The sequence below is a fragment of the Diadema setosum genome, chromosome 11 (genome assembly GCF_964275005.1).
Source record: "Diadema setosum chromosome 11, eeDiaSeto1, whole genome shotgun sequence".
Taxonomy (NCBI): Eukaryota; Metazoa; Echinodermata; class Echinoidea; order Diadematoida; family Diadematidae; genus Diadema; species Diadema setosum.
This window is the reverse complement of record NC_092695.1, coordinates 11614767-11641136: the sequence shown is the minus strand read 5'-3', so window position 1 is coordinate 11641136 and position 26370 is coordinate 11614767. Positions and strand designations below refer to the sequence as shown.

The 26370-nt window shown below is 38.5% G+C and overlaps 1 protein-coding gene across 1 annotated transcript in view; it reads left to right on the top strand.

The window, feature by feature from the left end:
* Nucleotides 1-24644, top strand: part of LOC140234688 (phosphatidylinositol-3,5-bisphosphate 3-phosphatase MTMR8-like) — a 35069-nt gene extending 10425 nt beyond the window's left edge. Inside the window, exons 2-15 of the mRNA XM_072314723.1 lie at nucleotides 1267-1383; nucleotides 2333-2495; nucleotides 3272-3429; nucleotides 4865-4993; nucleotides 8159-8293; nucleotides 9792-9924; nucleotides 10391-10500; nucleotides 10992-11117; nucleotides 13605-13855; nucleotides 15984-16118; nucleotides 17057-17183; nucleotides 21648-21803; nucleotides 23562-23777; nucleotides 24225-24644. Coding sequence (XP_072170824.1) covers nucleotides 1267-1383; nucleotides 2333-2495; nucleotides 3272-3429; nucleotides 4865-4993; nucleotides 8159-8293; nucleotides 9792-9924; nucleotides 10391-10500; nucleotides 10992-11117; nucleotides 13605-13855; nucleotides 15984-16118; nucleotides 17057-17183; nucleotides 21648-21803; nucleotides 23562-23777; nucleotides 24225-24485 — 2217 coding nt within the window. The 3' untranslated portion in view covers nucleotides 24486-24644. The remainder of the gene's footprint in view (nucleotides 1-1266; nucleotides 1384-2332; nucleotides 2496-3271; nucleotides 3430-4864; nucleotides 4994-8158; nucleotides 8294-9791; nucleotides 9925-10390; nucleotides 10501-10991; nucleotides 11118-13604; nucleotides 13856-15983; nucleotides 16119-17056; nucleotides 17184-21647; nucleotides 21804-23561; nucleotides 23778-24224) is intronic.
* Nucleotides 24645-26370: the final 1726 nt, after the last annotated feature.

The window sequence follows — 26370 nt, the reverse complement described above, 5'->3', positions numbered from 1 at the left end:
AGAACACTTGGAACATTATAAAGTTATCAATTAAAATTGTAGTTCATATACTGTACATGTACACTGTGGTAAAAGTAATCAAATGATTTGAGTATTCTAAGAAACAGAGGCAATTTTGTGTCCTAATCCTACCTTGTCCGTATGTGAAATGTAGTATTCAGAATGATGTACAGATCTGTACACTAAAATAAGATGTTACATGATGACTGTCAAACCTTGGATGTGACATTAATATGTTCAATACATACTTGACACTCATCAAATTGTACATGTACACTGTACCTGTACATACATGTTCATAGAGGTACGCATGTATATGTCAATGTTCCCGACAACACCAAAGCATTGTGTTTCACTTCAAGGGAATTTCAGGGTTGACATACATGTATGTTCAGGCATGATATTCTTCCGACTAAAATCGGAGTTCCGATTGTTTTCTTTTCAAGACAGTGATTATCATTTATCAGAATTATGTCAACATTGTTATACATGTAATTCTGATGATTGACAGAAGGTGAGATTGTTGTTTCTATTGGAGGCAGCTGGGAGAATCATCCAGACATCTTGTCTGGAATGGTTCTGGCTGTATTCTGCACCAGAATATCACACTGATAGAATTTAGTTGCCATGCACAGTATTGTATAAGCTGTTAATAGTTTTGTGTACTGTAGATATTTTCGAACATGAAGAGGTCACAGACATTTTCGTGAGATGTTGTTTTTGTGATTTGACACTGAGGCTGTCATAAATGCTTGTCAGTTCAAGATATTTTCATGTGATGTTAAATCCACAGTCCATCGGTGATTCGCAAAATTTCATGATTCCAAATTTAACCCTCGTGAAAATAACAGCTTAAAATAAGGGTATCTTTGTCAAAATGCAACAAGTAGCAAGCTGGTCACCCTTGATACTCCCACAAGGTGACATTCAGATTTGTGGAAATAAAATGCCCAGGGAAAAAGTAAAATGACAAGATCAGAAAATATGGAATGACAAACAAATTTGACATCAATGTACATACATGCAATGTATGCGTCTTTGAAATTTGTTTTCTTGTTTGTTTGTTTTTTCTCCACAGGACCCACTCAGTTCCAATTGGTACATGTCATATGTTGAATGCCATACGTTTTTATCACTTTGAGCTTGATGGTATCAGGGTGGGCAGGTGCAAAAATATGCCATGTCTGGGAAGACATATATGTGCATATTACAATTAAAAGTGATTTTCATTTGCAATGTCATAATGTTCTACATCCTGTCCTGCAGATCGAGAATGTGCGTCTGCGAGATCGCTTTAATGCTCGCAAACCAGCTGTGGGCACGCTCTACCTGACAGCCACCCACCTGATCTTTGTGGATCCCGCAGGAAAAAAGGAGACATGGGTACGTCTACTTCGTCAAACCTGATCTTTAACCTGTCCATGTTATAGACAAGAGAGGGGTGAAACTACATGTAGTAACAGCATTGTTCAAGAAGGATAGAAAAAAAAACCCAAACAAACAGTCAAAGCAAAATATGTTGTGTATCATGCTGCTTGCATTGCTTTTTAGAGTCCACATAAGAAACTCAACATTTACCTTGCAGGCTTTCATCTTAATTTGTGCGTGGTGCACCTGTCTTTTTAACCTGTTAAGAACGGACTGATTTTGCCACAACACACAATTCCCATAGACACCTGCCCGAGTATATTTGAGACTCGTCCTCAATGGGTTGATACACATCTCTCCCACAAGTGCTTGTAATTAATGTGGAATTTGTGGAATTTGTTTTGATTATTCTACTCATTTGCTCATTAACCACTGGGGTGAAGAGAAATAACCAAACCTTAGACAAAATTTGGTGAAATTCAAAATATCAGAGGTAAATTTCATTTGCATCAACTGTTACTTTGTATTATTATGTGTACATTTCTAAAATGGGAATACAAGTGAAGTGTATGATTTGGTACTGTATTGTGTACACTGTACAATGAACACATTATTTGCATGAATCAATCCCGATCTAGATCAATAACCAAAGCTTCAGAGTGAGGTATAAAGATCACTGATTAAGCCATTTATTATTTTTGTATGATATTGATAACAATCTCAATCATAAATGGGTATTTCATTGATTTGCTTACATAAGTCAACACAAGGTACATGTACAAATATGTCACGTTTGCAGCAATTTTAATGCAAGAGTCACTTGACAGCTTTTCAAATGGTTTACAAGAACAAACGTCTTTGTCTGTCTTGGCTCAATTAAAAACCTGCTCCAACTTGATAGTCCTCGTAAAAGTTTCAGTTTTGATATATCCTCTCTCTCTCTCTATGTGATCCCCTCCTTCAGATTTTGCACATGCACATTGCGTCGGTGGAGAAACTTCCCCTGACGACAGGAGGGGCTCCCATACAGATCCGCTGCAAGACATTCCAAGCCGCCACCTTTGTGATTCCACGTGAAAAAGATTGCCAGGAGCTCTACAAGTCACTGCAGAAGCTTTCAAATCCAGGTGCAAATCTCTCCAAAGACAGTGGTGTTGGACACATTTACATACAGTAGACAGTGTAGTGAGATAATGTCATAATTAGATGATAACCTCACAACTCCTTCATTAGATTTGATGTTGTACATCTTGAATCACGACAAATAACCTGTTTCTTTCAATGGGTTGGCAATTCTGCAAAATATATGCTGTCTCCCTCAAGAGAATTCATCTAGCTGTTGAATCAGGGTACCTCTGAGAAAATTGAGAGGGAAGGATTCTTTTCTCTTTAATTTTGTACAAATAGAAAAATATGGTTGGAATTGGTGTATATTTGAAGATCTGAGAGGCAGTGACATCATTGTCTTGACTAATTTGCATATTTTCATGAAATTATTTCCATTATGTTCTTATTTTGGTTACTTGTGCATTATTCCATCTGAGTCAACATGTAGTAAAGGCTCCTTTTGAATCCATGCAATGCTCATTGGGGGAAAAAAAGAGCTATCTCAAAGTGTTGGGTTATTGAATAATGTCACTGCATTTTTGGTTGGTTATATCCATTTCAAGTAGTTATGCTAACTGCCAGAATTACGTTAAAACTAGGGTCTTTTCTTTATCGCATGCACAATTGCCATTTTAAACCACAGTGGGACAGTTTTAATTTCTCCTTAAAATCTCTTACTGCGGCTTCCAACTGGGCTGATGTTGTCAATTTAGTCAAATCCCCATCTTTATTCAGACAGATTCCCACCCAATCTTCCTTGCTGGTGGATTTGACAGCTTTGTCCTTTCTGTTACAGCTGAGCTGGAGGACCTGTATGCATTTCACTACAAGTCTGCCACTGTAGTTCCCACCATGATGACGGGCTGGGACCAGTTTGATCTGCAGGCTGAGTACGCACGGATGGGTATCCCCAATGCGGAGTGGTGCAGCACGACAATCAACAAAAATTACGAGGTATGACTGCAATTGTCATTATCAATCTTTATGTGAAACTTATTGTAAGTGTTGTAATACCAGCGAGGCTATGTATCTCTTCCTTTCTTGAGAGCTAGTTTTGAAACTTGGAAAGAACAATGATTATGCTGTGATGACAGGCTAGGGTTGATACCTTTATAGCCGATGTTCAGTTGTTCTAAAGCAGTCACTTATACCAATTGCTGTAAATTCATCTCCTCTCCCTAATATCTCCATTCACATTGTGGGGCTGGAGGCACTATGTTTTCAACTTGTCCGTTCATCCATCCGTTCGTCCATCCGTTTGTTTGTCTGTCCTGCAGTTTGTCCATCAGTCCATAATTGATTTTGTGAACGACATAACTTAAAGGGGTCGTACAGTTTTTGTTGAGACCTAAATTCAGGTTTCTAACATTTTTTGGCGAGATAATGAGAAACCTCTTATAAAATATGAAAAAGCAAATAATTCTATGAGGAATTTAATGTTTATTTGATGAAATTGGTTTTGAAATGGCTGAGATATCCAAGAAAGAGCGATTCCAATAAAGTGTGGGACCCACACTTTATAATGATTGCTTTGCTTTTCTTTGTTTTTGGATATTTCAGTCATTCCAAACCCGATTTTCATCAAATAAATTTTCAATTCCTCTTAAATTGCATGCTTTGTACTATATCTTAAGTGTTTTCTTGGTATCTCGCAAAAAAGTTAAAAGCCCAATTCTCATCTCCACCAATACTGTACCATCCCTTTAAGAACCATTTGAGGTATCCAAATGAAACTTGGCATTTGCAATGTATGAGTGGATGAAGTTGTACCTATCAAATTTTGGGTGCTCACAGTCAAAGGTCAAGGTCAAATTCTCAAAATGTCACTGTTTTCTCCATATTTCTACAATGCCTGAAGGTAGTTTCAGAAGAATGATATGATATGGCGAAGGCATTCTATTCGCAATACCAACATTTCTAATTTGTTTTTTTTTTTTGTTTTTTGTTGAGTGGTAAAACTGAGTACAATTTCAAAACAATGTTGTGAAATTCTATGATAAGTTCCGTGCAAACAGGTGGTCGGAACATAAATGTGAAGCCTGAACTAACATGTTAGTAATGCTTCTGATCAGAAGAAAGACACTCTGTGTGCAAGTCTTTTATATCTTGTAAAATGCTGAATGAATGATATTGCAGTTATTGCATTTTGGGTGTTATGCCATTTGCTGATGTTATCTTGTTACTGCTTTTTTTTTTTTAGTGAATTTGCTGGTAGACATTTTGTTTTTTCAGGTCGAAAAAGTCAAGGTTACTGCTTATCAAGTAATGATGCTAAACAAAGGTGAGGAATAGAGCAAGTACTTTTGTTGTAAAGTCTACCAGCTGAAATGTATGCAGAGATATTGTGTGTATAGTGAAACATCTGCTCCACAAATTATCTCTCCATCAGATCTGTGATACGTATCCAAAGACGGTGTATGTTCCAACATTTGTCAGTACACCAGTCCTGGTGGGCAGTGCAAGGTTCAGAAGTAGAGGTCGGTTACCAGTCTTGTCCTATCTCCATCAAGAAAACAAGGTTAGTGTGTGCATGTGTAGCATTTGCTTTTAATTAGTTGTGATGAACAATCGATATCTTAAGTGTTTTTGTGTTATATGTAATCAATTCATGATTGCTTGGATAATCATGTTTTGAAAAGTGGCTTGTGATCAGTATACTGTTGGCGCCATCGGCTTCCCAGTAGTGTGTGTTATTAAGATTGTCATCTTTATAATCATTGTTATAGTACAGTGTCAGGACACAAATTTTTCTCCCGCTTAAGCGGTGCTCCCGCTTAAGTGGTGGCTGGTATTGGCCCATGCAAATCCCATTGCATGAAGCCTAGTATGTTGGCAATACAGTAAGTCATGCAGAGTTATTAAACCCACTGATGACCACAGCATCAAGAACACACGCATTATGACACGCAGATACAAAATGGCGATAAAAAAAGACACAGCAGTCTCATAATTGTGCAAATGTATCGTTAAAACAAACCTTCTATCATTTGATCCACAAAATAACCTTTTAAGAGTTCACAGTCCATTGTACATATCGAGTCACGATGCTGATTACCCTATCTATGCAGAGAAAGCGGCAACACTGCTAACAACAAACGCTTTACGCGACATCACTGATAGCGCTTCTGTGATGAATACATTTTTTATTGTATTTATGCCTCCTCCTTATGCCGTCTGCGACGCATAAACACACACACACACAAACACAAGCACACAATGCACAAACAGTGAGAGGAGAGTATGTGGCGCACATGCGGTAGGTGGCTCTGTGTATCGTACTGAAGGGGGTTGGTAAGTGCGGGAGTAGAAACTGACGATGTTCGATATGATCACCTGCACCACGTCCTACTGCGTAAGGGCAAATGTTTGGACTGTGCAATCAGCTTAAAGGGAAGGCAAACCCAAATAACAATGTGGATTGAGTGAAAGCTGCAACATTAGTAGAACACATCAGTGAAAGTTTGAGGAAAACCGGACAATCGATGCAAAAGTTATGAATTTTTAAAGTTTTGGTGTTTCAACCGCTGGATGAGGAGACTACTAGAGGTTATGACGTATGAGTGGACCACAATACAAAGAAAATATAAAGGAAATTCAACAAAAATTCACTTTTCTAGCATTATGAAAGAGCATTTGAATAACCATATTCAAAAAGCAGAGGGAATAATTGCTACCCTTAACATATGTCAGTATCAAGTTGATGGAATTTGTAATGAATTTTTGTGGAATTTTCTTTATATTTACTTTATAATGTTGTCCACTCATACGTCATAACATCTAGTAGTCTCCTCATCTGGCGGTTCCAACACCAAAACTTTAAATATACATAACTTTTGCATTGATTGTCCGATTTTCTTTAAACTTTCACTGATGTGTTTTACTTATGTTGCTGCTTTCACTCAATCCACATTGTTATTTGGGTTTGCCTTCCCTTTAATATATCGGGAATTTGTTAAAAGATAATCTTTCTAGAAGGGGAATGAAAACCTTGCAATTATTTCTAAGGATTTATTTGTTATTTTTAGATGTTAAAGGTGCATGGTCCCGATGTTTTAGTCAAATGTGTGCGCGGGCGCACGGCGCAAGTTTCCTATAGAGACCTACGCTATCGACTTCTCTTTGGCGCTTACGCTTTGGCCCTCTTTCCCAAGTCCGAAGAAGTCCGAAGCACTGTAGTCAGTGGTCCGATCACAGTTCGGCTCATGATTCGGCTGAGGAGGATGACAGCTTAAGCAAACTTCTTTTGTGATGTCATAATAACAAGCACATATGCACGCACCCTGGCATTACTGCAGACTGCGCGATGCGCAAAAAAGACAACAAAGGCAACGTTACTTAGCAACACCTTCGCACTTTACTCTTGATGACAGCTCAACTTCGGTAACCTTCGTATCAATGCTAACGGTGATTGGCAGTATCATGAACAGCGCCATCTATACTACCGGGACTATGCCCCTTTAGTGACGGGCAATGAAATGTTTCAAGTGCCAGAATTTGTCCCGATAAAGCAGTTTATGGTTCCGATTAAGTGGTTGAAATAACATGTGAAAAGTATGTTACATCAAGTTTTGTTGCACTTCAGCAGGGTTCCTTCTAAAGCGGTTCCTGATGAATGGCTGAGCACTGTAATACCAATATATAATGTCAGTGATAATGATGATGGTAATAATGATGATGATGGTGATGATAATAATGATAATAATAATAATAATAATATAATAATAATAATAATAATAATAATAATAATAATAATAATAACTATGAACAGAGATGATGATGATGATATTATCATTATTTTGATTTCTATCTTTATCATCATGATCACAGGGAATAATTTTCCTGGTATCGCATCGCAATTTGCTATGCATTTTTACACCACTGCTACACAAACTAACTTTTGTGTAGCAGTTTTCGTCCATAGAAGTGTACAGGATACCATTTAAATATTGTTCATCAGCTGAAATTGCTAATCAAATTTGACTTGGAAAATTATTCCCTGAATCATCATCATCACTACTGCCATATATCACAGCATTCTCATCAGGAGAATTGTCATGATGATTAAAGGACAAGTTCACCTTCATAATCATAAGGATTGAGAGAATGCAGCAATATTAGTAGAACACATCAGTGAAAGTTTGAGGAAAATTGGACAATCGATGAAAAAGTTATGAATTTTTTAAATTTTTGTGTTGGAACCGCTGGATGAGGAGACTACTAAGGCTCGTGATGTCATATGAATACAACAGTATAAACAAAATGTAAAGAAAATTCAACATATTTTCACTTTTTTTCGCATAATAAAAGAGCTCTTGACTTGCCTCTTTCTAAAGGCAATGGGAATAATATTACCCATAACATATGTCAGTAACGAGTCAAGGGAATGTGTACTTTTTTTCAAAATATGAAATTTTGTGAAATTCTCTTTATATTTTCCTTATAGTGTTGTACGCATGTGACATCATACACTGCAGTAGTCTTCTCATCCAGCGGTGACTGCACAAAAACTTCAAAAATTCATAACTTTTGAACGGACTGTCCGATTTTCCTCAAACTTTCAATGATGTGTTCTACTAATATTTCTACATTCTCTCAATCCTTATGTTAATGAAGGTGAACTTGTCCTTTAATATTTCACATTTCATAAAATATGCTTCCTTCAACAAAATCTATTTCTTTCCAGGCTGCCATGTGTCGATGTAGTCAGCCCCTGGCAGGGTTTAGTGCTCGCTGTGTGGAAGATGAGGAGATGCTACAAGCCATCCTCAAGACGAACCCAAAGTCAGATGTCATGTACATTGTAGATACAAGGCCAAAGGTGAGTTTTTCAATACTGCATCTAGTAATAAGAACTTCAAAAAATGTGACAAAAGGTATGATTTTCTCAGCAATGGCCGAGAGCAAATGCAAGGTGGAGTTCTCTTCTTTTCTGTGGCTCTGAGTGGTGGTTGTGCAGTTGTAGGCCACATATATTTTGAGGGTTTACTGAATGCTTGATGGTGCCATGTGTGGGTATGAGGAGCTGAAAAAATTGCAGACCTGTATAGGTTCAGATGGGCCTCAATGAATGTACTGAAATGGTGAGGTCTGGTAGTCTTAAATATGTCTACAGCAGCTTACACTCACTAAATTCAGTTCACTTAAAGGAATTGCTGATGCTACAACTCACAAACACAGGGTCCTTTTTGAGTAAGAACATTGCTACTGAGTGCCTTGGACAACCATACATGTATTATATAGCCCCCCCCCCCCCCCATTACTGATTTCAGTTTGTCTGAAAATTTTTCAAAGAAATTGAACTGTGACCGTTCCAAGAATAAATGGCCAGAAAATTCCTATAGCTGCAGAAAACTGACAAAGAATTCAAATATATGTATCAAATTTACATGATAGCTGTATAATAATGTTGATATGTATTCGTCATACATATAGTACCATTTACTGTTTTGTACCTGGTAGAAATGAAAAACATGTGAATACAAGTATGCCCAGACACTATTTCATATCTTGTAAGTTGTACATGAAGAAACTTGAATCATGTGAGCATTTTATGAACCTAATTTCAGATATTATACTGTAGTGCTGTCAGGTTTAATAGCATAAACATGTTTACACAACTTTTTCTTGACTTGCAATGTAATTTTATGTAATGGCCTGTTAGTCACTCAGAGAAGGTATATAAGTGGTTATAGAAGTCAAAGCAAAACCAGACCTGTGCCAACCAACCCCTCCCCCTTTCAGACTTTCAGAGTTCTTGTTTCACAATGCCATATATTTGTTCACATAGGCTATGTTTCCCTCTATGACATACAAAACATTTTTTTTTTTTTTTTTTTTTTGGGGGGGGGGGGTTGTTAATGGTTGCCTATCGAAACAAATTATCAAATTATGACCATGCATGATACAGTGATTAGGTGTGTAGAGCATTGTTTTGCGATACTACGCAGTCATATGACCTTTTTCTGTGTGAATGTCCTTATACTGAAACTTTTCCCTGTCATATGTTGTGTGGCTATTGTAGATGCGATGGCATGAATTCATGAAGGTGGTTTAACTTATTAGACTATGGTCTGAAATTAAGCATGAAAAAGCATGTCTTTGACGTGCACATATCAATGTGCATTTGTTACTGGATGTCTGTTGGCATACGCAATCTGTCAATCGTATTTACAGAGAAGAAATTTGCTTAAACCATGGTTTAGATTTAAACCACCTTTGTGAATTAGGGCCAATGTGTTTGAAAGCACCTCATGTCTCCTGATTATGCAAAATAATCAACATTCTCCGAGTCTATTTTTTGTTTTCTCGTCACACAGATCAATGCAATGGTCAATAAAGCTTCTGGGAAGGGCTATGAGAGTACAGATGTCTATACGAACATCAAGTTCAAATTTCTCGGCATCGAAAATATACACGTCATGCGGAGTAGTCTGCAGAAGCTAATTGAAGGTGAGACAGTGAAGGAAGAGAATCACATTCTGCCTCTTGTAGAATTGTTGAGTATCATACTAGGTGATCTGCTATTTTTTGGCTCACTTTGTCAACTTTATTATTTGTGGATCTTACAGCAAGAGAATAATAAATGATTTTTTTTTTTTAATTCAGCGTGCAGTTCCCAAAGAGGCAGTGAGTCCTTTGCATTAAATTTACAACAGACCTTGTGAACTGGAAAGGCAATTGGCAGAGAGATGTCTTGGTTTGTACAGTGTTGCAAAGTGTAATATCCTGTGTACTGGAGACTGTCTTGGATAATGGATAAATGTACTGTGGATATAACCGAGACTAGACAGTTATGTTTCTCAAGTGTTGATAAATTTATAACTTTGCCCAGAGTTGCACATGTCACAAACGTAATAACTTATTCAGTGGTAATAGGAGGGCCCTTAAAGATGACTTTGCTATTAATTCCTGACAGTGTGTGAACTAAAGAATCCATCAATGGACGCTTTCTTGAGTGGTCTGGAGTCCAGCTGTTGGTTGAAGCACATCAAAGCCATCCTAGACACATCACATTTTATTGCAAAGGTAATGAATTCATTTCAATTAATTTGTGAACAGAGGATTTTGAACCAGTATTCGTTGTCAATATATATGAAGATAGTTAGTACAAAAGTATTTGGTTGATCACTTTTTTTTTTTTTGGAGGGGGGGAATGTTTGTTAAACTTTGAATAAAAGCAGTACCATGAAAATGCAAAGCATGTTTTTGCACAGTCTTTTTTTTTTTTTAGTTTGTGTATTTATCAGTTAAAAAAAAAACATTAGGATGCGCCATGTGCATGAGATTTCCTGGTACTGTAAAATCACAAACATTTTGCAGCACGAAACTTTCGAGAATAGAAGCCATTGGCTTTTTTCGCAGCATGATTCTTTTGCAAATTGCCACTGGCATTGTGTAGACAAACACTTTCCTGTACATTTTACTTTTTCGAATCTTGGCTCCTTGCAAAATTTGTGAAAGTTTCATGCATGTGAAAACTTGTGGTTTTACAGTATGTGATCTACTTGCTCCCGCAGGCAATAGGAGAAGAAGGGCTGTCAGTGTTGGTGCATTGTTCAGATGGCTGGGACAGGACGGCTCAGACATGTTCCTTGGCAAGCATCATTTTGGACCCCTACTACAGGACCATACAGGGTTTTCAGGTATGCCACACTTGCAGTATTTGTATTAAGCTACCCCTGAAGTGACTTCCAATCCCAAGGCATGCTTACTACAAACATGCATGTGTGAGATGTTGTTAAGACTTGTAGTAGAGATTACCTGTAACATGTTAAATGTGTTGACACAATAAGAAACCCTGATTAATTATCTTTACAATGACACCTCACTTGTTATAATTGAGTGTTTCTGGAATGTGCACAACAGCCGAGTATGGGGACAGATCAAAAGTGAAATATTCTTCTATTAATAATGTACTGTTTCAATGATGAAAGGCTACTGGAATAAGCAATGCTGAAATACGAGCACTTTCAAAAACTCCCATTTCTAAAACATTAGATGATTGTTTGGCCAAACTTTATCTTAAATTTTAATCAGCAGATACTACTGCAGTTGTTACTTCATGAATGAAGTGTGGAATGTAATGATAATTGCACAATGCAAACAGAGAGTGAAAGAACAGTCCTTGGTCAGTGTTCAAGAACAGTTTACATTAAGATATAACTGTAGGGCCATCTAATTATGGCAGATGTTGTTATTACATGAGAAGTGGAGGCATCCCATGGGACTGCATGCAGCAGAGTGATTGCTCTTTTTTTTATGGCTGTTGGATAGTCTTCTTTCGCATAGGCTGTGCAGTCTTGTTCGTTGTATAGTTTATGATCCATTTGTGTTAAAGACAGTGTCATAATTATGATCAGTCACATACTGTACATGCAAACATTACTTCTTGTTCAACGTGATGGTTTCAGTATAGGGTATCCTGTTCCTTCTTCTTATCACCCATTAGTTGACAGAGTCCCAATTGAAACTCTGAAGTCAGTCATTCATGGCAAACAAATTACTACTACGTCTTCTTCATATATGCAGTGTTCATCATCTCCGTGCATGAATACATGATTCACATGATTTTGAGCAGAAACTTCCTTTAGTATCCAATTAAGTGGGTATCTCAAAACCTCAATGTAATGTCTGATATATGTTTGATTTATGTAGTAAGTGTCATAACAAAATTGTTGCAGATACTAACCTGTGGAAAAAAACCCCCACAATAGCGTTAAAGAGTTCACTATTTATAATGCAGTGGTTGATGAATTGTTTGAAGTCATTGAATGAACCATGAGTGACATGCTGCTAGCACCAGAGGTATAATTTCAGGAATTTTTGAATCAAGTTGTTTCTGTTCGAAGGCCTTTTTCTTTTCTTTTCTTTTTTTGTTGTTGTTGTTGTTGTTGAAGTTATCCCTCTTAAACCTCAAATTTTGCCTGCAATTTATGCAATCAGGTCAAAGAAATTTTAAGCATTATGTAATATCAGATATCTTTCTGATTGTTTATTTCGGCGTATTTTGGGATGTGTTTTGTTTTTTGTTTTTTAAATATTATGGATGATCATAATGCTGTTACGTTTTGTAGGATAAATTGCCATAAATGTGTCCTTGTCTTCGGAAATACCAGAACATATGATTATGTATTGTATGCGTTACTTACTTACCTGTTGCAAATTGGATAAGCATAGTTACACGTACCTTTCTGTACTATTTTCCCATTGGCAGGCACTCAGTTGGGATATTCTCTGATGTGAGAAAATAATTTTGTGTAAACAAATAATAACAAATTATACACCAGTTGATGTATCAATGATATTTCTTTTGCAATTGATACAATGAATTGTTTTGTATTCAATGCCTAAATCTGGGTTTCCAATATTTTATGATATAGTGATTTATGATTTAGGGAAGCAGTGTGTAGTAAAACTAGGGTATGAAAATTTTTGTACATGCATTGTTTGTAATGGGGCATAGAATGCTAGAACTGTGCCATGCATAGCTACTTGAAGGCTTGTTGGTGATGTTGTTACTGTCAAAGTGCTGTGATGTACCCACATTATGTAACCACTGATGTTTTCTGTTGTTGGGAATACACAGATTGATCTAACCTTAGAGTTTTAAATGTTATTTCTGGGAGATTGTAAGATTTTACAAAGCATTGCACACTTTGGAAGTATCATTCTGAGTGCTTCTTTCCACACCAGTCATTGTCTGTGATATGTTTCATTTCCAAACTTGTTCTATTTGTTAGTTTCATGTTCTTGAGTTTTTACGTGTCATGCAAAGTAAATGACGAGGTTTACTGTGCTTGCATAGTGAGGATGAAGTGTGTATCTGCTCTGAAACTATAAGCTGTGCATGCACTACGCACAATGAATCAGTTTGAGGAACTAAGCATCACAAGTATAATGTGTGTGCTTTATAGTCTCTCACTTGTCCTTATAGATGTATCCAGGGATGCCAGTTTATAGGCAAAAGCCTAAATTCAGGCCCTGGCAGTTTCAAAATTCAGGCTTGTTCATGTACAAAGAGGCTTCATGTAGATGTATGTCAGGACCTTGCTTTCATTCTAACTGGCATCCCTGTGTATCAAATGACCGCATTCATACTGAGGTTTGTGTTGTCTCGTTTGAATCTAAAGGTGCTGATTGAAAAAGAGTGGCTCGCATTCGGCCACAAATTCCTCCACCGGTGCGGGCTCCTGGCGTGCGACCCGCGGGAGGTGTCGCCCGTCTTCACCCAGTTTGTGGATGCAGCCTGGCAGCTGTGCAGCCAGTTCCCGTGTGCATTCCAGTTCAACGAGAGGTTCCTGCTTGAGCTGCACGACCACGTCTTCTCCAGCCAGTTTGGCAACTTCCTTGGCAACTGCGAGAAGGAGCGACTCGGCAAGAGGTGAGCCCACTCACATCAAAGTGCAAATTTAGTTCAGGAAATGAGATCTGTGCCAAGGTTTTTTTTTTTTCCACCATATATGTAGCAATTAAAGTTTTAGTTTACTGGCAGCTTATAAGATATGATGTAGCACTTTATACACCATATATTCAGCGAGTCTAATTTTTTGCGAATCAGGGCTCTTCATGAGCTTTGCAAGTGGTTAAATTCACAAGTATAGTAATGAACGGAGAAATGTATGCATACATGTCTCATTTACGTCAGGAGCAGAGTAGAAATTTTCGTGTGTTGTTAAATTTGCTAAAAAACGCCCAACTACCGAAATCCTCAAAAAGAAAATCCTTGCAAAATGTATGCTGTATGCAGTAATTTATATGTGTGTTGACTGGTCAAAAGATCTTCATCAACAATTTTACAGCATGATGCAATCAACGGCATATAATTGATTCTTGTTCCAAATGGTTGAAAGGTTGTTCAGGGACTGTAAATTTTTGTTTCAAACTTTAATAGTCTATCTACAAATCACATCGGATAAAAATTTGTTTATTTACATTTTTAATGTGACCTTCTCAGAGGATTGATATGCCTTGTTTCTGATTTGTCTGTGTTTGTAGGAGGCAGAAATTTTTAATGTCAATTTTAAGGTTTTCATGATATGACAATTTTGTTGCTGTTCTCGTCGTGTGTACCAAGTATGGAAGGCATTTTCATTAGACATTTGTGATTTTTTTTTATGCCTCCGCCACGAAGTGGTGCCGGAGGCATTATGTTTTCGGGTTGTCCGTCCGTCCGTACGTTCGTACGTCTGTACGTCCGTACGTCCGTCCGTCTGTCCGCTTTCGTTTACGCGATAACTTGAGTTATATTTACTGGAATTTTACCAAACTTGGTCCAAGTATGAAGTATGATGGGGCAATTATTTGATTAGATTTTGGGTGAAATTGGCTAAAGGTCAAAGGTCAAAGGTCAAGGTCAAATCATGAAATTGTATCCGTTTATGTGATAACTCAAGACTGGATGGAGCAAATTTCACCAAACTTTGTTGGAGGATGATGTATGATGGGACAATTACTTGATTAGTTTTTCAGTGAAATTCGGACAGAGGTCAAAGGTCAAAGATCAAGGTCAAATCCTAAAATTTATCTGTTTACGTGATAACTCAAAACTGGATGAAGCAGCTTTCACCAAACTTGGTCCAAGGATGATGAATGATGGGACACTTAGTTGAGTAGATTTTAGTGACATTGGCAAGAGGTCAAAGGTCAAAAGGTCAAGGTCAAATGCTACAAATGTTGCAATTTCCCCCATATCTATGCAATGCCCGAAGGTATTTTCTTGAAACTTGGTGTGGACATGTACTACTGCATAAAGATTCCCCAGAGAGAGTTTCATGTCATAAGGTCAAAGGTCAAAAGGTCAGTGGTTAGGTGAAAATGTTGCAATATCACTTTTCTCGCAAATGGTTCAATGTATCTTCGTGGAACTTGGTACATACGCTTGTACTGTCTGGCAGGGATTATCTAGGGAATTTAGGGGTCATGGGTCAATAGTCAGGGGTCAAAGGTCAAGGTCAACTCCTCAAAATTTTACTATTTCCCTCATATACTAGTACAATATGCAATGCTTGAATTATTAGTTTCAAAACTTAATACATGCATTACCTAATGGAGATTCTCTGGGAAATTTCCATCCAGAAGGTCAAAGGTCAAAGGTTAAGGGTCAAAGGCCAGGTTTCAATGCTCCCCCCCAAAAAAAAAAAAAAAAAAAAAATCTATTTTGTACCATTATCACACTCTTTCTTCATACCTTGGAAATTAATCAATGCATAAACTTCCCAAAAAATCCCCAAATATGTGTACCTGCACTCTTAGAAAATTATAGCAAACCCAGTTCAAGACATTTCTGACAAACCTGTCATTTCAATATTTTGCCAGTTATGTGAAACTGTCATGGATCACACATTGTGAAGACATTGTACTATACGCCTATTGGGAGAATCATGCATTATGGCGGAGGCATCAGTCGCCATAGCGACATTTCTAGTTTTTATCTGCGACAGTACTTTGGCAGTTTTTGTCAAGTAATGTACTTCTGTTTTTCTATCATATTTGTGTACCATGAATGAAAGGCTGTCTCAAAAGACGTTCTCACTGTGGCAGTACATGCAGGCTCGCATGTCGGACTACATCAACCCTCTCTACCAGCCCAATCTCCCCACCTGCAGGGGAATGCTGAAGCCAGACTTCAGTCCTCAAATGCTCAAGTAAGAACAAAAACTCTCCACCTTATAGTCTGATTGACCTGGCGGCAAAATCCGCTATTACTGTGGTGACCCAGGCATGCGCGCATGTGCGAATGCATGATATATATTGCGATTGGATCATGCCTGCCGCAAAATACCGCCTTGCACATGGCAGATTGTCGTTAATGCGCTTCCCAGCACATGGCATATTGTTGTTAACACGCCTCCCTGTGCATAGCAGAATGTTGTTAACCCTGTGCACACTCTCACAACCTACCAACAATCTGCCATGCGCAGGGAAGCACTGTAACGACAGTCTGCCATGCGCAGGGAAGCGTGTTAACAATCTGCCATGCACATGACGATATATCATGCATTGAGCATACAAATGTGTGCATGCACGTTTGAGACACTGCAGTAATGGCACATTTCTGCCAGGTTCGATTGGTCTATATCCTTCAATTCCCTATCCCTGTACCTGGATTTAGCTGCATGTTTTTTCTCTGTGCAAATAATTTCATGACGGTGTGGTCGACAAATGTAGGCTTCTATTTCAGATCTTAAAAATTTCCTTGAAATTTAATTGTGCATGACTTTCAGCATTTGAATGTTTGCAAGTCTTATTTGAGAAGGCAGTCAAGCTACTTTTCTCACAACTCTAGGGCACACTGCCTCGCACTACCTCCTTGCTCTGCAAAAGAAAATAAAGATGATGTTGTAGATGATGATACAATGACTGTAAGTTCCATGTAGATAGGTGGATTTAACATTGCATGGCCATACAGGGCATTCAGAGTAGATACATGTAGTGTATTATTAAGAATACTGTTATCAGTATTAATTTTGTTGTTGTTGTTGTTGCATACCTACCTGAATATACCAGGCAATTATATTATAATTATCATACCCAACAGGAGTAAGAATGTACCTAACACACTGAATAATGTTTCTGTGGACAGGTTTTGGCGTGGCATGTACAATCGCTATGAGAATGGGGTCCACCCCCGAGAGTCTGTGACTGACGTGTTAAGTGCAATGAAGGACCACAGTACGTCACTTGCTGATCATGTGCAATTCTTGGAAAATGTAAGTTGTCATAATATGATGTACTGTATAAGCTGTTATTTTCGCGAGGGTTTGATTTTCGCAAATTTCACAAATCACAGTTGGATCGCGAATTAACACGTGAAAATGACTCCATGCGCTGTGTTAATAAAGCATTAACGTAAGCGTCGGCATCGATTCGCAAAAAGAACATCTCGCGAAAATGTCTATGACCTCGTTATTTGCGAAAATATCCAAACGCAAAAATAACAGCGTATACAGTATTGTCCTTACAGTGCGATATACTGAGAATGCAAGGAATTTGTGTAATTTTGCAATTCCATGAGAAAGTCAAGTATATTTGTTTTTACCACTATTGTTGTTTTTAAATCAGTTAGTGACAGTGGGTTACAATGCATTCATGTATTCATGTATGTGTGTGTGTGTGTGTTTGTGTGTATGTATGAATGTAAACATTTATGTATTGCATGTACAATTTATGTATATATGGATGGATATGTGTGCATGTGCATTTTTATATTTTTTTATATTTTTTGAAAAAAAAAGTCACAATATTGCAGTTATGGTGAGAATCACTTAGCAACAGCCTATGAGCTTTGAGTCCGTACATTGTTGTCATAGTTTTGTAACTAAACTATTTGTGTGCCACATAATTCTTAGACCGCAATACATGATCCCTATCGGAAAACAGTTCTGTTTTTCAAAGCTATGTGGCTTTGTTATTGAAGCCTTTGTGCTAGAATAGCAGTACAGCACAGTTGTAAGGAGAATTGCAAGCTTTGCTGTGATAATAAGTTTTAAATGACCAGTATACAAAATAATGCAGCTGTCATTTGTATGACGCACCTCTTGACCCCCGGGATAGGTGCGTCAAAGTACCAATGTGCGTCATACCTTTTAGGTACCATGACGTACCCTCCGTCACAAAAAGTGACCCACCTCTATGAGACATTGACGCATTAACCAGTCAAAATGGTGACGCACCTCTTCGTGAAAATGACTGACCCTTGACGCACATGTTATTCGCAGTACGTGCCAGACTGGAATGCTGCAGAGCTCTGTGTGCGCTCACGCAATTCGCTGCCTGCGAACTGGGTACACCGAACGGAACTTCGCCCGCGTGAATCCCTGTCGCCTACGGACCCTGGATGTTTACTTCGATCGCCGTGGTACTGTATCCCCATGTTGTGGGCGGCTGGGGAGCGTTAGTATAGTAGCTTAGCTGCACACTGTAGCCAGCTGCCACTACACTCCAGTACCCTGTTTCGATTCGAATCGGGGTAGAAGCGTTCCGTTGTGCAATGTATGCTTCTTTTTCTCTTCTTCTTCATCCGCTTGTCCCTTGCCTCCCAAGTATGAAATGATTTTTAGAGTGTTGTGTGTGTGTTTTGTAACGTTATTGCATCATTTTTCTGCAAGGAAGAGGTGAGTTTCTGTTCGTGTATTGATGTGCACTGCAGTATGTGCAGGTGAAAAGCGTTCGAACTGCCTTTCCCCGAGTATCGTGGAAGCTCGATGTATTTCTCGGCCTATCAAAGAAGATCTCATACAACAGAATACTTATAACAAACTATTTTCCGGTCAAAATGAATTGATTTCCTTTGTTTTGTATCGTTTATTGACTTGATCCTAGGGATCTTGTCGCAATACCGAGTTTCCAATGTGTATTTATTTTCACCTTATTTTCGCGTAGCTTTCGGTGCTGTAAACTGTTGCTAGGGCCTAAGCCTACTACTAAACTTACCGTTCTCTACTGTCGTTTCTCACACATCGTTTGGTACGATTTCTTCCATTTTATATCACTTTATCCGTTCCCTTTATACTTTGAAGTATTTGACGTAATTCTTTCAAGTGTCTCGCACTGCTATTTTCGTAACGGCGATTTCTCCGCTTTGCTGCAATACTTTTTCGAATCGAAGCGACGAAGTTTGATACCAGCCGCTGTAGTGTGCCGTGTGTTGTCTTTTCTAAATATTTGTGTTGTTGGGAGGTGTTGATACTTTGTATTTGTTATTTATTTTTCTTAATGTTGATAGGAAAAGGCTAAAATGGTCTGAGTGATGTCTGATGGTGATGATAACTATGCTGGTGTAAAAAGACGGCTTACTGTGAATGCTGAGCGTACGTGCCGTTCGTTCCATTTTACTTTCCCTCTTATTCTTCTTTCCCCCTTACTCTTCTTTTCCTTTCCAAGAATGATAAAAAAAAAGAAATTACATACACCTCACAACAAAATAGAACCACGTGCTACCAACCTTTGTAAAGTTAAATCTAAATGTTCAATACATTGTATCAGCAAAGAATAAGGGGAAAGCACGAATGACAATAAATTAGAGCGAAGAGATTGTTCTACATGCAGTCTCTTCGGCTCGAAGAAACTTGACACCCCACCCCTCTCCCCTTGTGGAAATTTCCACAAAAGCAGGTGCCACACCCAGGTGCGTGCCAGACGGAAGAATGCGCGCACTGGAATAAACAGCGTGTAAATATCATGGAAATATCGATCGAAGAACCAGCTCATTAGTTGAATTAAAGGAATCATTGCAAAGATATCGTGATTCTATAGCCTTTCTTTTGGCGCATAGTAGGAAACATCAAACAGTCGAATATAATGTACTTGATCGAATATCTTATGTTCCCTGAACAATAAAAAAAAGATCGATTAATCAGTCAATTAAAAATGCAACTGAGCCAGAAATACTTAAAAGGTCTCGTATGCCCAAAGAAATTCACTACGAGTAGGTTCAATGAGATGCAGTCATCACCTGATTAGACAACAAAATCATGACAATTAATTTCAGTTCACGCTCATGATAACTGCTTATTACTTATCAAAGTTTTGGCTATCAACTTTCGTTCGTAGGTGTTTTTTGTTTGTTTTGTATGTTTTTCCTCGTGAAAGACAATGATTTCTTCGTATCGAACGTGGACTGCATGTTTACCGTTTATCCAAACAGTAGGCGCCTAGGCGTACTTTCTGAATATATTCAGAAATTTCTATCAACATTTTAAATATATTACAAGACTCCCAAATACCAGTTGAAAAAAATTAAGAAATCGAATTTTTTAGATATGAACAACAACAACAAAAAAAAAAAAAAATGCGTAGGAAAAAACCACTTCAACCTCGAATGACTTCGAATTTCTCTAAACCGTTCCCTAGTTCATGGACATCCCATAGAAACGCGTGTTTTGACATACACGTTGCTATGGCAAACTATGTAGTTTCGCGAAACTACGGCCTGGCCACAGTAATTTTTCCGTAACCTCCCGCCTCCCCTTCCCCGATTCGAAAACAGCTTGATTGAAGCCCCTGCCTATTTAAACACGAACCTTATTAAACCCAAGTTAGGTACATGGTTTATATGGCTAGTGTTTAAATAGAATTTACTATTTTAAGTTAATGCAGGTTTTAATAGACTCTCAGTAATGTTAGTTCCATAATCGTTTGCATGTGTTTTGGGGCCTGGCCTCTGCCATGCCTCGCCTTCTGTATACGTATGTACGCGTGTACTGTATGTATACATGTACCACATGGTCGACATCACGCACGTGGTTTTGCTGCAGGTTCCACGGTCGACGGTCGATGCTACACTACAGTGAATGCGATTGAAGGATAGCGAGCTTCGCGATGCCGCGGGCTGTATGTGATGATTTTAATCACAAATCGTGTTTGGTAGTGTGGTTTTGGAGCAAATTTGTACTCAAACTTTCTGAAAAGACCTTTAGTCTGACATCAGATAGAAAAAGAAGACATACGAGAATGAAGTGAGTATCAGTATGTTATAATAAAACTGATTGAAAATTGTGTCATTTTCGCGTTTCCAGGAGCCGGTGAATTCGGCCGACTCGCGATCGCGAGTTTGTTTTAGATGTTACGGAGGGATACCATGCCCCATGCAAGAAGCCTCGCAAAATTACATGACGGTCCCATTAACGAACCTTTTGACACACTCTGGTTAAATGACCGACTATGACGCACATAATGGGTCAGTATTGTGACGGACATTTTGCTCCCGTGACGGCACCACGCGTCATCAAATTGGTGGTACTTGACGCGACCATGACGCACATTTCCCGGGGGTCAAGAGGTGCGTCATACAAATGACAGCTGCATAAAAGCCACCAAATAGACTTCAAGATTTATTCTTATTATAATAGGTCTTTGAGGAATGACTTTTTGAAGACATAACTTTGATAGAAAGTCAGAATTTTCTCAAAAAAATCCCAATGAAACACCATATTTAGTCACCAAGCCCTGCAAGCTGTATGTGTCAGAAATGGAATAGTCCACTTCTGTGGCATATTGTGACTTATCGATCAGTTCATGTACGGTTCAAAATATGTAAAGTTGGCAAGCCTTGGACCGAGTCAGGCTTGTGAATGTTGCACACAAAGAGTTTAAATTGACTGCTCACCTTTCTATGAAATGATGCCCAGAGGTCACTAGCTTGATGGAGTTTCTCTTTTTAATGGTGTCAACAGCAACTCGCAGCCCTGAAGAAGCTCTTGGTCAGTGAGAGTGGGAACCAGGAGGAGAAACCGGACAGGCCCCACATCATGGAGAATGGCGGCACAGAGAGTCCACTATCACTGGACAAAGACAGCACGATAACTCCCAAAGATGACCTTTCCAACGAGGTCAGTCCTACTTAAAAACATCCAGTTGAATGTATCAATACATTAAGCTGTGTATTCATCATTGTTATTTGCTTTTAATGTGATCAGTTGAATGGATTGGGCTTCCTATGCATTTTGGGTTGTCCCATCAAACTTTCAAACAGGTTATTTCACTTTGTCAAGATGTACTACGGAGCTTTTGGGAGAATGATGTGTTATGGCGAAGGCATTCCAGTCGCCAACATTTCTAGTGCTTAAAAAAAAACATGTTTAATATCAGAAAGACAAGTACATTTCATTATTCAGATATTGATTGGTACACTAATATATCATTCAAACTGTTGCTCAGAGCCTACATATTTTTTTGTTTTGAATTTACAAAATGAATAATTGCAACTTAGCATAGACTAGAAGATTATCAACTCATGTCACTGTGACAAAGCACAATGGATCTGAAATGTAACCCAAGTAAATGCATTTGATATGGAGACTTTACAGCAACTGTGTGCTGCCATCTACCCCAGTGACTGAAAAGTATCCAGGCAAGACAAGCACTCATGACAGCAATGGCAGCTTCCTTGCACGACCACCTCCATTTTAGACAGCACACTCTTGTACTTGTAAACCTCATTGTGCATATTCCATTTCCAGAGAATGTACTTGCTTGTATCACAGCACCTAAAACATAGACACACAAAAGCACACACACATACACACACACACACACACGCACACACACATGCAGACACACACACAACACACACACACACACACACACACACACACACACGCACACACACATGCAGACACACATAGGAAATGCCTCAATACAGTACTTGGTTGTGTTTTTGCTCATGCTGACATTTCCTTGCCCTCCACAAAGGATTGACATCATGGCCCTGTGGCATTGTGTAGAATTGGGACGGCCTACCATCAAAACTCTAAACAAACTGAGAGCCATTTGTAATTATGTCTTTATTGCTCGCATAAGAGATGACTCCAGATGGGACATTTCATCAAGTATTTAGTCAGTGATATTCACTGAAAATTTTGCTCTCAGCCAATCAGATGCAAGGATTTCAGTAGCTTAAAACATCTGTCAATGACTGACAAGTTTTATGAAATGATGTCCAGATCTGTTTTATTGTTCATTTTTTGTTTTTCACCCTGACATTCATGATGATTAAGTAACCTTCAACACATTTTACTCAGGTATTATATAAAGAAAAAGAAGAAGGATAATTTAGGAAGGCAATGCATGGACTACTCAGAAGGAAGAAATATGTTCCAAAAGTTGGAAAAGTTTCACAACTTTTTGTTTGATTTGACTCAGGATTAGAGCATAAATCCCAGACTACCCCTTGCCAAACAGATATCCTTAAAACAAAGGAAAAAAGAAAGAAAAACAAATTTAGAAGGATTAAAAAAAAGGGGGGTCAGACAGCACACTGTAAGTCTACTACCTTGTCTTTAGTATTCATTATTATGTCAAGTTTATTCTTGTGATACAGGACATAAAGTCACAAACCTCCCTCTTATTAGAGAGAGAGTGGATTATTATCGGTAAGTATCTAAATATATACATGCATGTATAATCAAGAAGCTGAACAAAATGTATTCTTTGTCATGTATCTCTCAGCTGTGATTACTTCTAGAATGTTATATGATGAGTACCAAATAAAACATCTCTTGGATATTTAAAAAAAAAAAAGTATCTAAATATATGGTCCAAAGAGCCCTGCTTGCTCATGCACTAACCTTGCCACTGTCCTTTCTCAGAAGCAGGATTCCATTGCCGTCAACGGCGGTCATCCAAACAATGACATGGCGCCACCGCTGAAGACCAGCCCTTCGCTGAAGAGGGAGGACAGTAACGAAGTCCTCTCAGCTTCCCTCATGAACAACGCCGTGGACAGTGTCGCCACGGAATGGCAGAGCTTCAGAAACATCCGGCAGTGCTCCTGTTCTTCTCCATTTGATCACTTCAGCATGAAGGTGAGTGGTGTGGCAGAAAATCATGCAAATGATAAACTCGAATCATTACCAATGGCAGCCTAATTTTGTATATATGGCAAATATGATTTAACAAGATTTATCAAAATTTGGCTATGGGATGAAGACGTCTAGAGGACTGTGAAATGAGACCCATACTTTCAAGTATAAAAATATTGTTATATGTTAGATGAGTGAAAGGAGGGAAATGACAAGATTTGCAGATGAACTTTCCTGTGTTGGTATATTTATAGACTTTGTAGTGTTGAAGTAAATAAAAATCAGATCTTTTGATACCATTATACTTCACTTTCCTGTTCAATTGAATTAGTTAATGTCATGTGTTCCTGCTGTTGCCCTTTTTTTTTACACATTATCTGTTCCTCTTTACATTCTCTGTCGGTCTTTTTCTCTCTGCCTCTCTCTCGTACACACACTCTATGATTGCAGTATCATTGCTGGAAGTGTGGAGATGTATTCTGCATACGCTGCATCGACAAGCAGACCCAGCTCCCAGGCCACGAATCCCAGCGGCCGGTGCCGGTCTGCAGGCCGTGCTACAAGGAGCTGAAGGCTGGGTGCTCCGAGCCCAGCACGCCATCCCGGTCACCTTCCGTTGGGCTGTCCCCCACCCACATGGTACCCGGTAGCTTGCCAATGCCAACGTCTGCCCTGGCCAACTCTCTATCTGCCATCCATATACCAGAATGAACAAGCCGGATGGTACCAGTGGATAGATGCACAACTCCTTACAGTCTAAATGTTATTACTGGAAGACTTATTGTGGACTGGTGTTTTTAAAATGTAAAACAAACCAAGACGGACAGTTATGTATGTTAGAAACAATTGGGCATAAGCAGAAAAAGAAAGAAAGAAAGGTGTTACACCTCCACATTGCATCATGTCAGAAATCACATGGAAGCCCCTCTTTTTTTTTTTTTCTTCTCGAGATGTACATTTATTACTAATAGTAGTATTATGAACATGTACTTCGTGGTTACCATTTCCCTCAGAGTGCAAATGCAAATAATTTGTCAAAATTCCCCTAAATTACACAGCCAAATGACAGAAAAGAACCCAATAATTTGAAAGTGAAAGAGAAGTAGTGGTGCACACATGGTAACTTATAAACTAAATAGCTAAAACAAATACTTCAATGTTATTGCTTTGGGAGCATTTTCTTAATCTTTTTATTGAGTGCTCAAAACTCAAACTTGAAGTTTGTTTCAATTTTCATCCTCACAGACCCTACTCAGTGTGTGTTTAATAAGTTTGAAACGAAATCATGTAGACCAAATTATGCCAGTTTTTTCACAACATAGATCTTAATCCACACCTATTGATACAATGTATCTGTTGTTAATAAGTAGTGGTTTTCGTCTCAAACAGAGTTTGATTCATCTGTAACAATATTATATGTTATGAGGAAGTGGTACAACGTAGATTGTTTGGTTGTTTTTTTCAGATTTTTAAGAAATGAAATCTCCTGATCAGCCAGGTCCGTAAAAGCTGTTATTTTTGCGAAGAGATATTTTCGCAAATGAGGAAGTCACAGACATTTTTGCGAGATGTTGGTTTCGTGAGTTTGACTTTGAGGCTATATCATAAGTGCACTAATGCCTGTCCTTTGCGTGTTGTTAAATTTACAGCCCAACCGTAATTCACATAATTCGTGAAAATAACAGCTTTTACAGTATTAGGTGCTCAGTCTGTTTAAGGTTGAAAAAGAAAAATGTGTGTGATATCGAGGCTTCCCGCCAAAGAAACATAACATCACAGCACGGAGGTATAAAGTGTGATGGAAAGATCTTCAAGAATACATTCCTTTCAAAAAATCAAGAAATAGAATCTTTGAAGACTTCTGAAGGGTTAGCTATGTAAGGTCAATGCAACACTCTTGCAAGGCTGGTAAAGCAAGTATCGTATTCACCTGTATGTCAATCACACTTTTTTTTTTTTCTGCCGACGAGAAAACCTTCAAAGTAGGTGGTGTGGTTGATACACTGTGACAGCCAAAGACTGTGTATGCCGTATATTAAGCAAGTCTGATTTGTGGCAGATCGGGACTTCCAGACAATTTCCTGAGTGGTTGAATTCATGATCATGAAGTGCAGCAATGGATTGAGAAATTTATGCATGCATTTTGCATTCCTGTGGGGATCAGAGTTTGCATCTTCATGTGTTGTTAAATTTGTGTCGCGAAATTCTTGAAAATAAAAAATCCGCAAAGAGTACGTATGGCATATACAGTACTGTACGAGCTGAAATTTTCGCGGTGGTTTTATTTTCGCGAATTTCGCGAATCGCCTTTGAATCGCGAAAATAACAACACGCAAAAATAACATCGCGCAAATAAATAAGTGCAGTTAGACCCTCGCAACCGCGAAATTAACAACACGCAAAAATGCCCTCGAAGGACCAATTCGCGAAAATATCTGTACGCGAAAATTTCAGCTCGTACAGTATGTGCCCACAAATTTTCCCCGTAAGCTGTGGTCATACTAGACGAAACTACGTGTCGTTTGCTTCCCAATCACTTCTAGAAAATTGAGCATGCGGTCGCACTACTTGCAATTCTACACATAGTTTCAGTCTC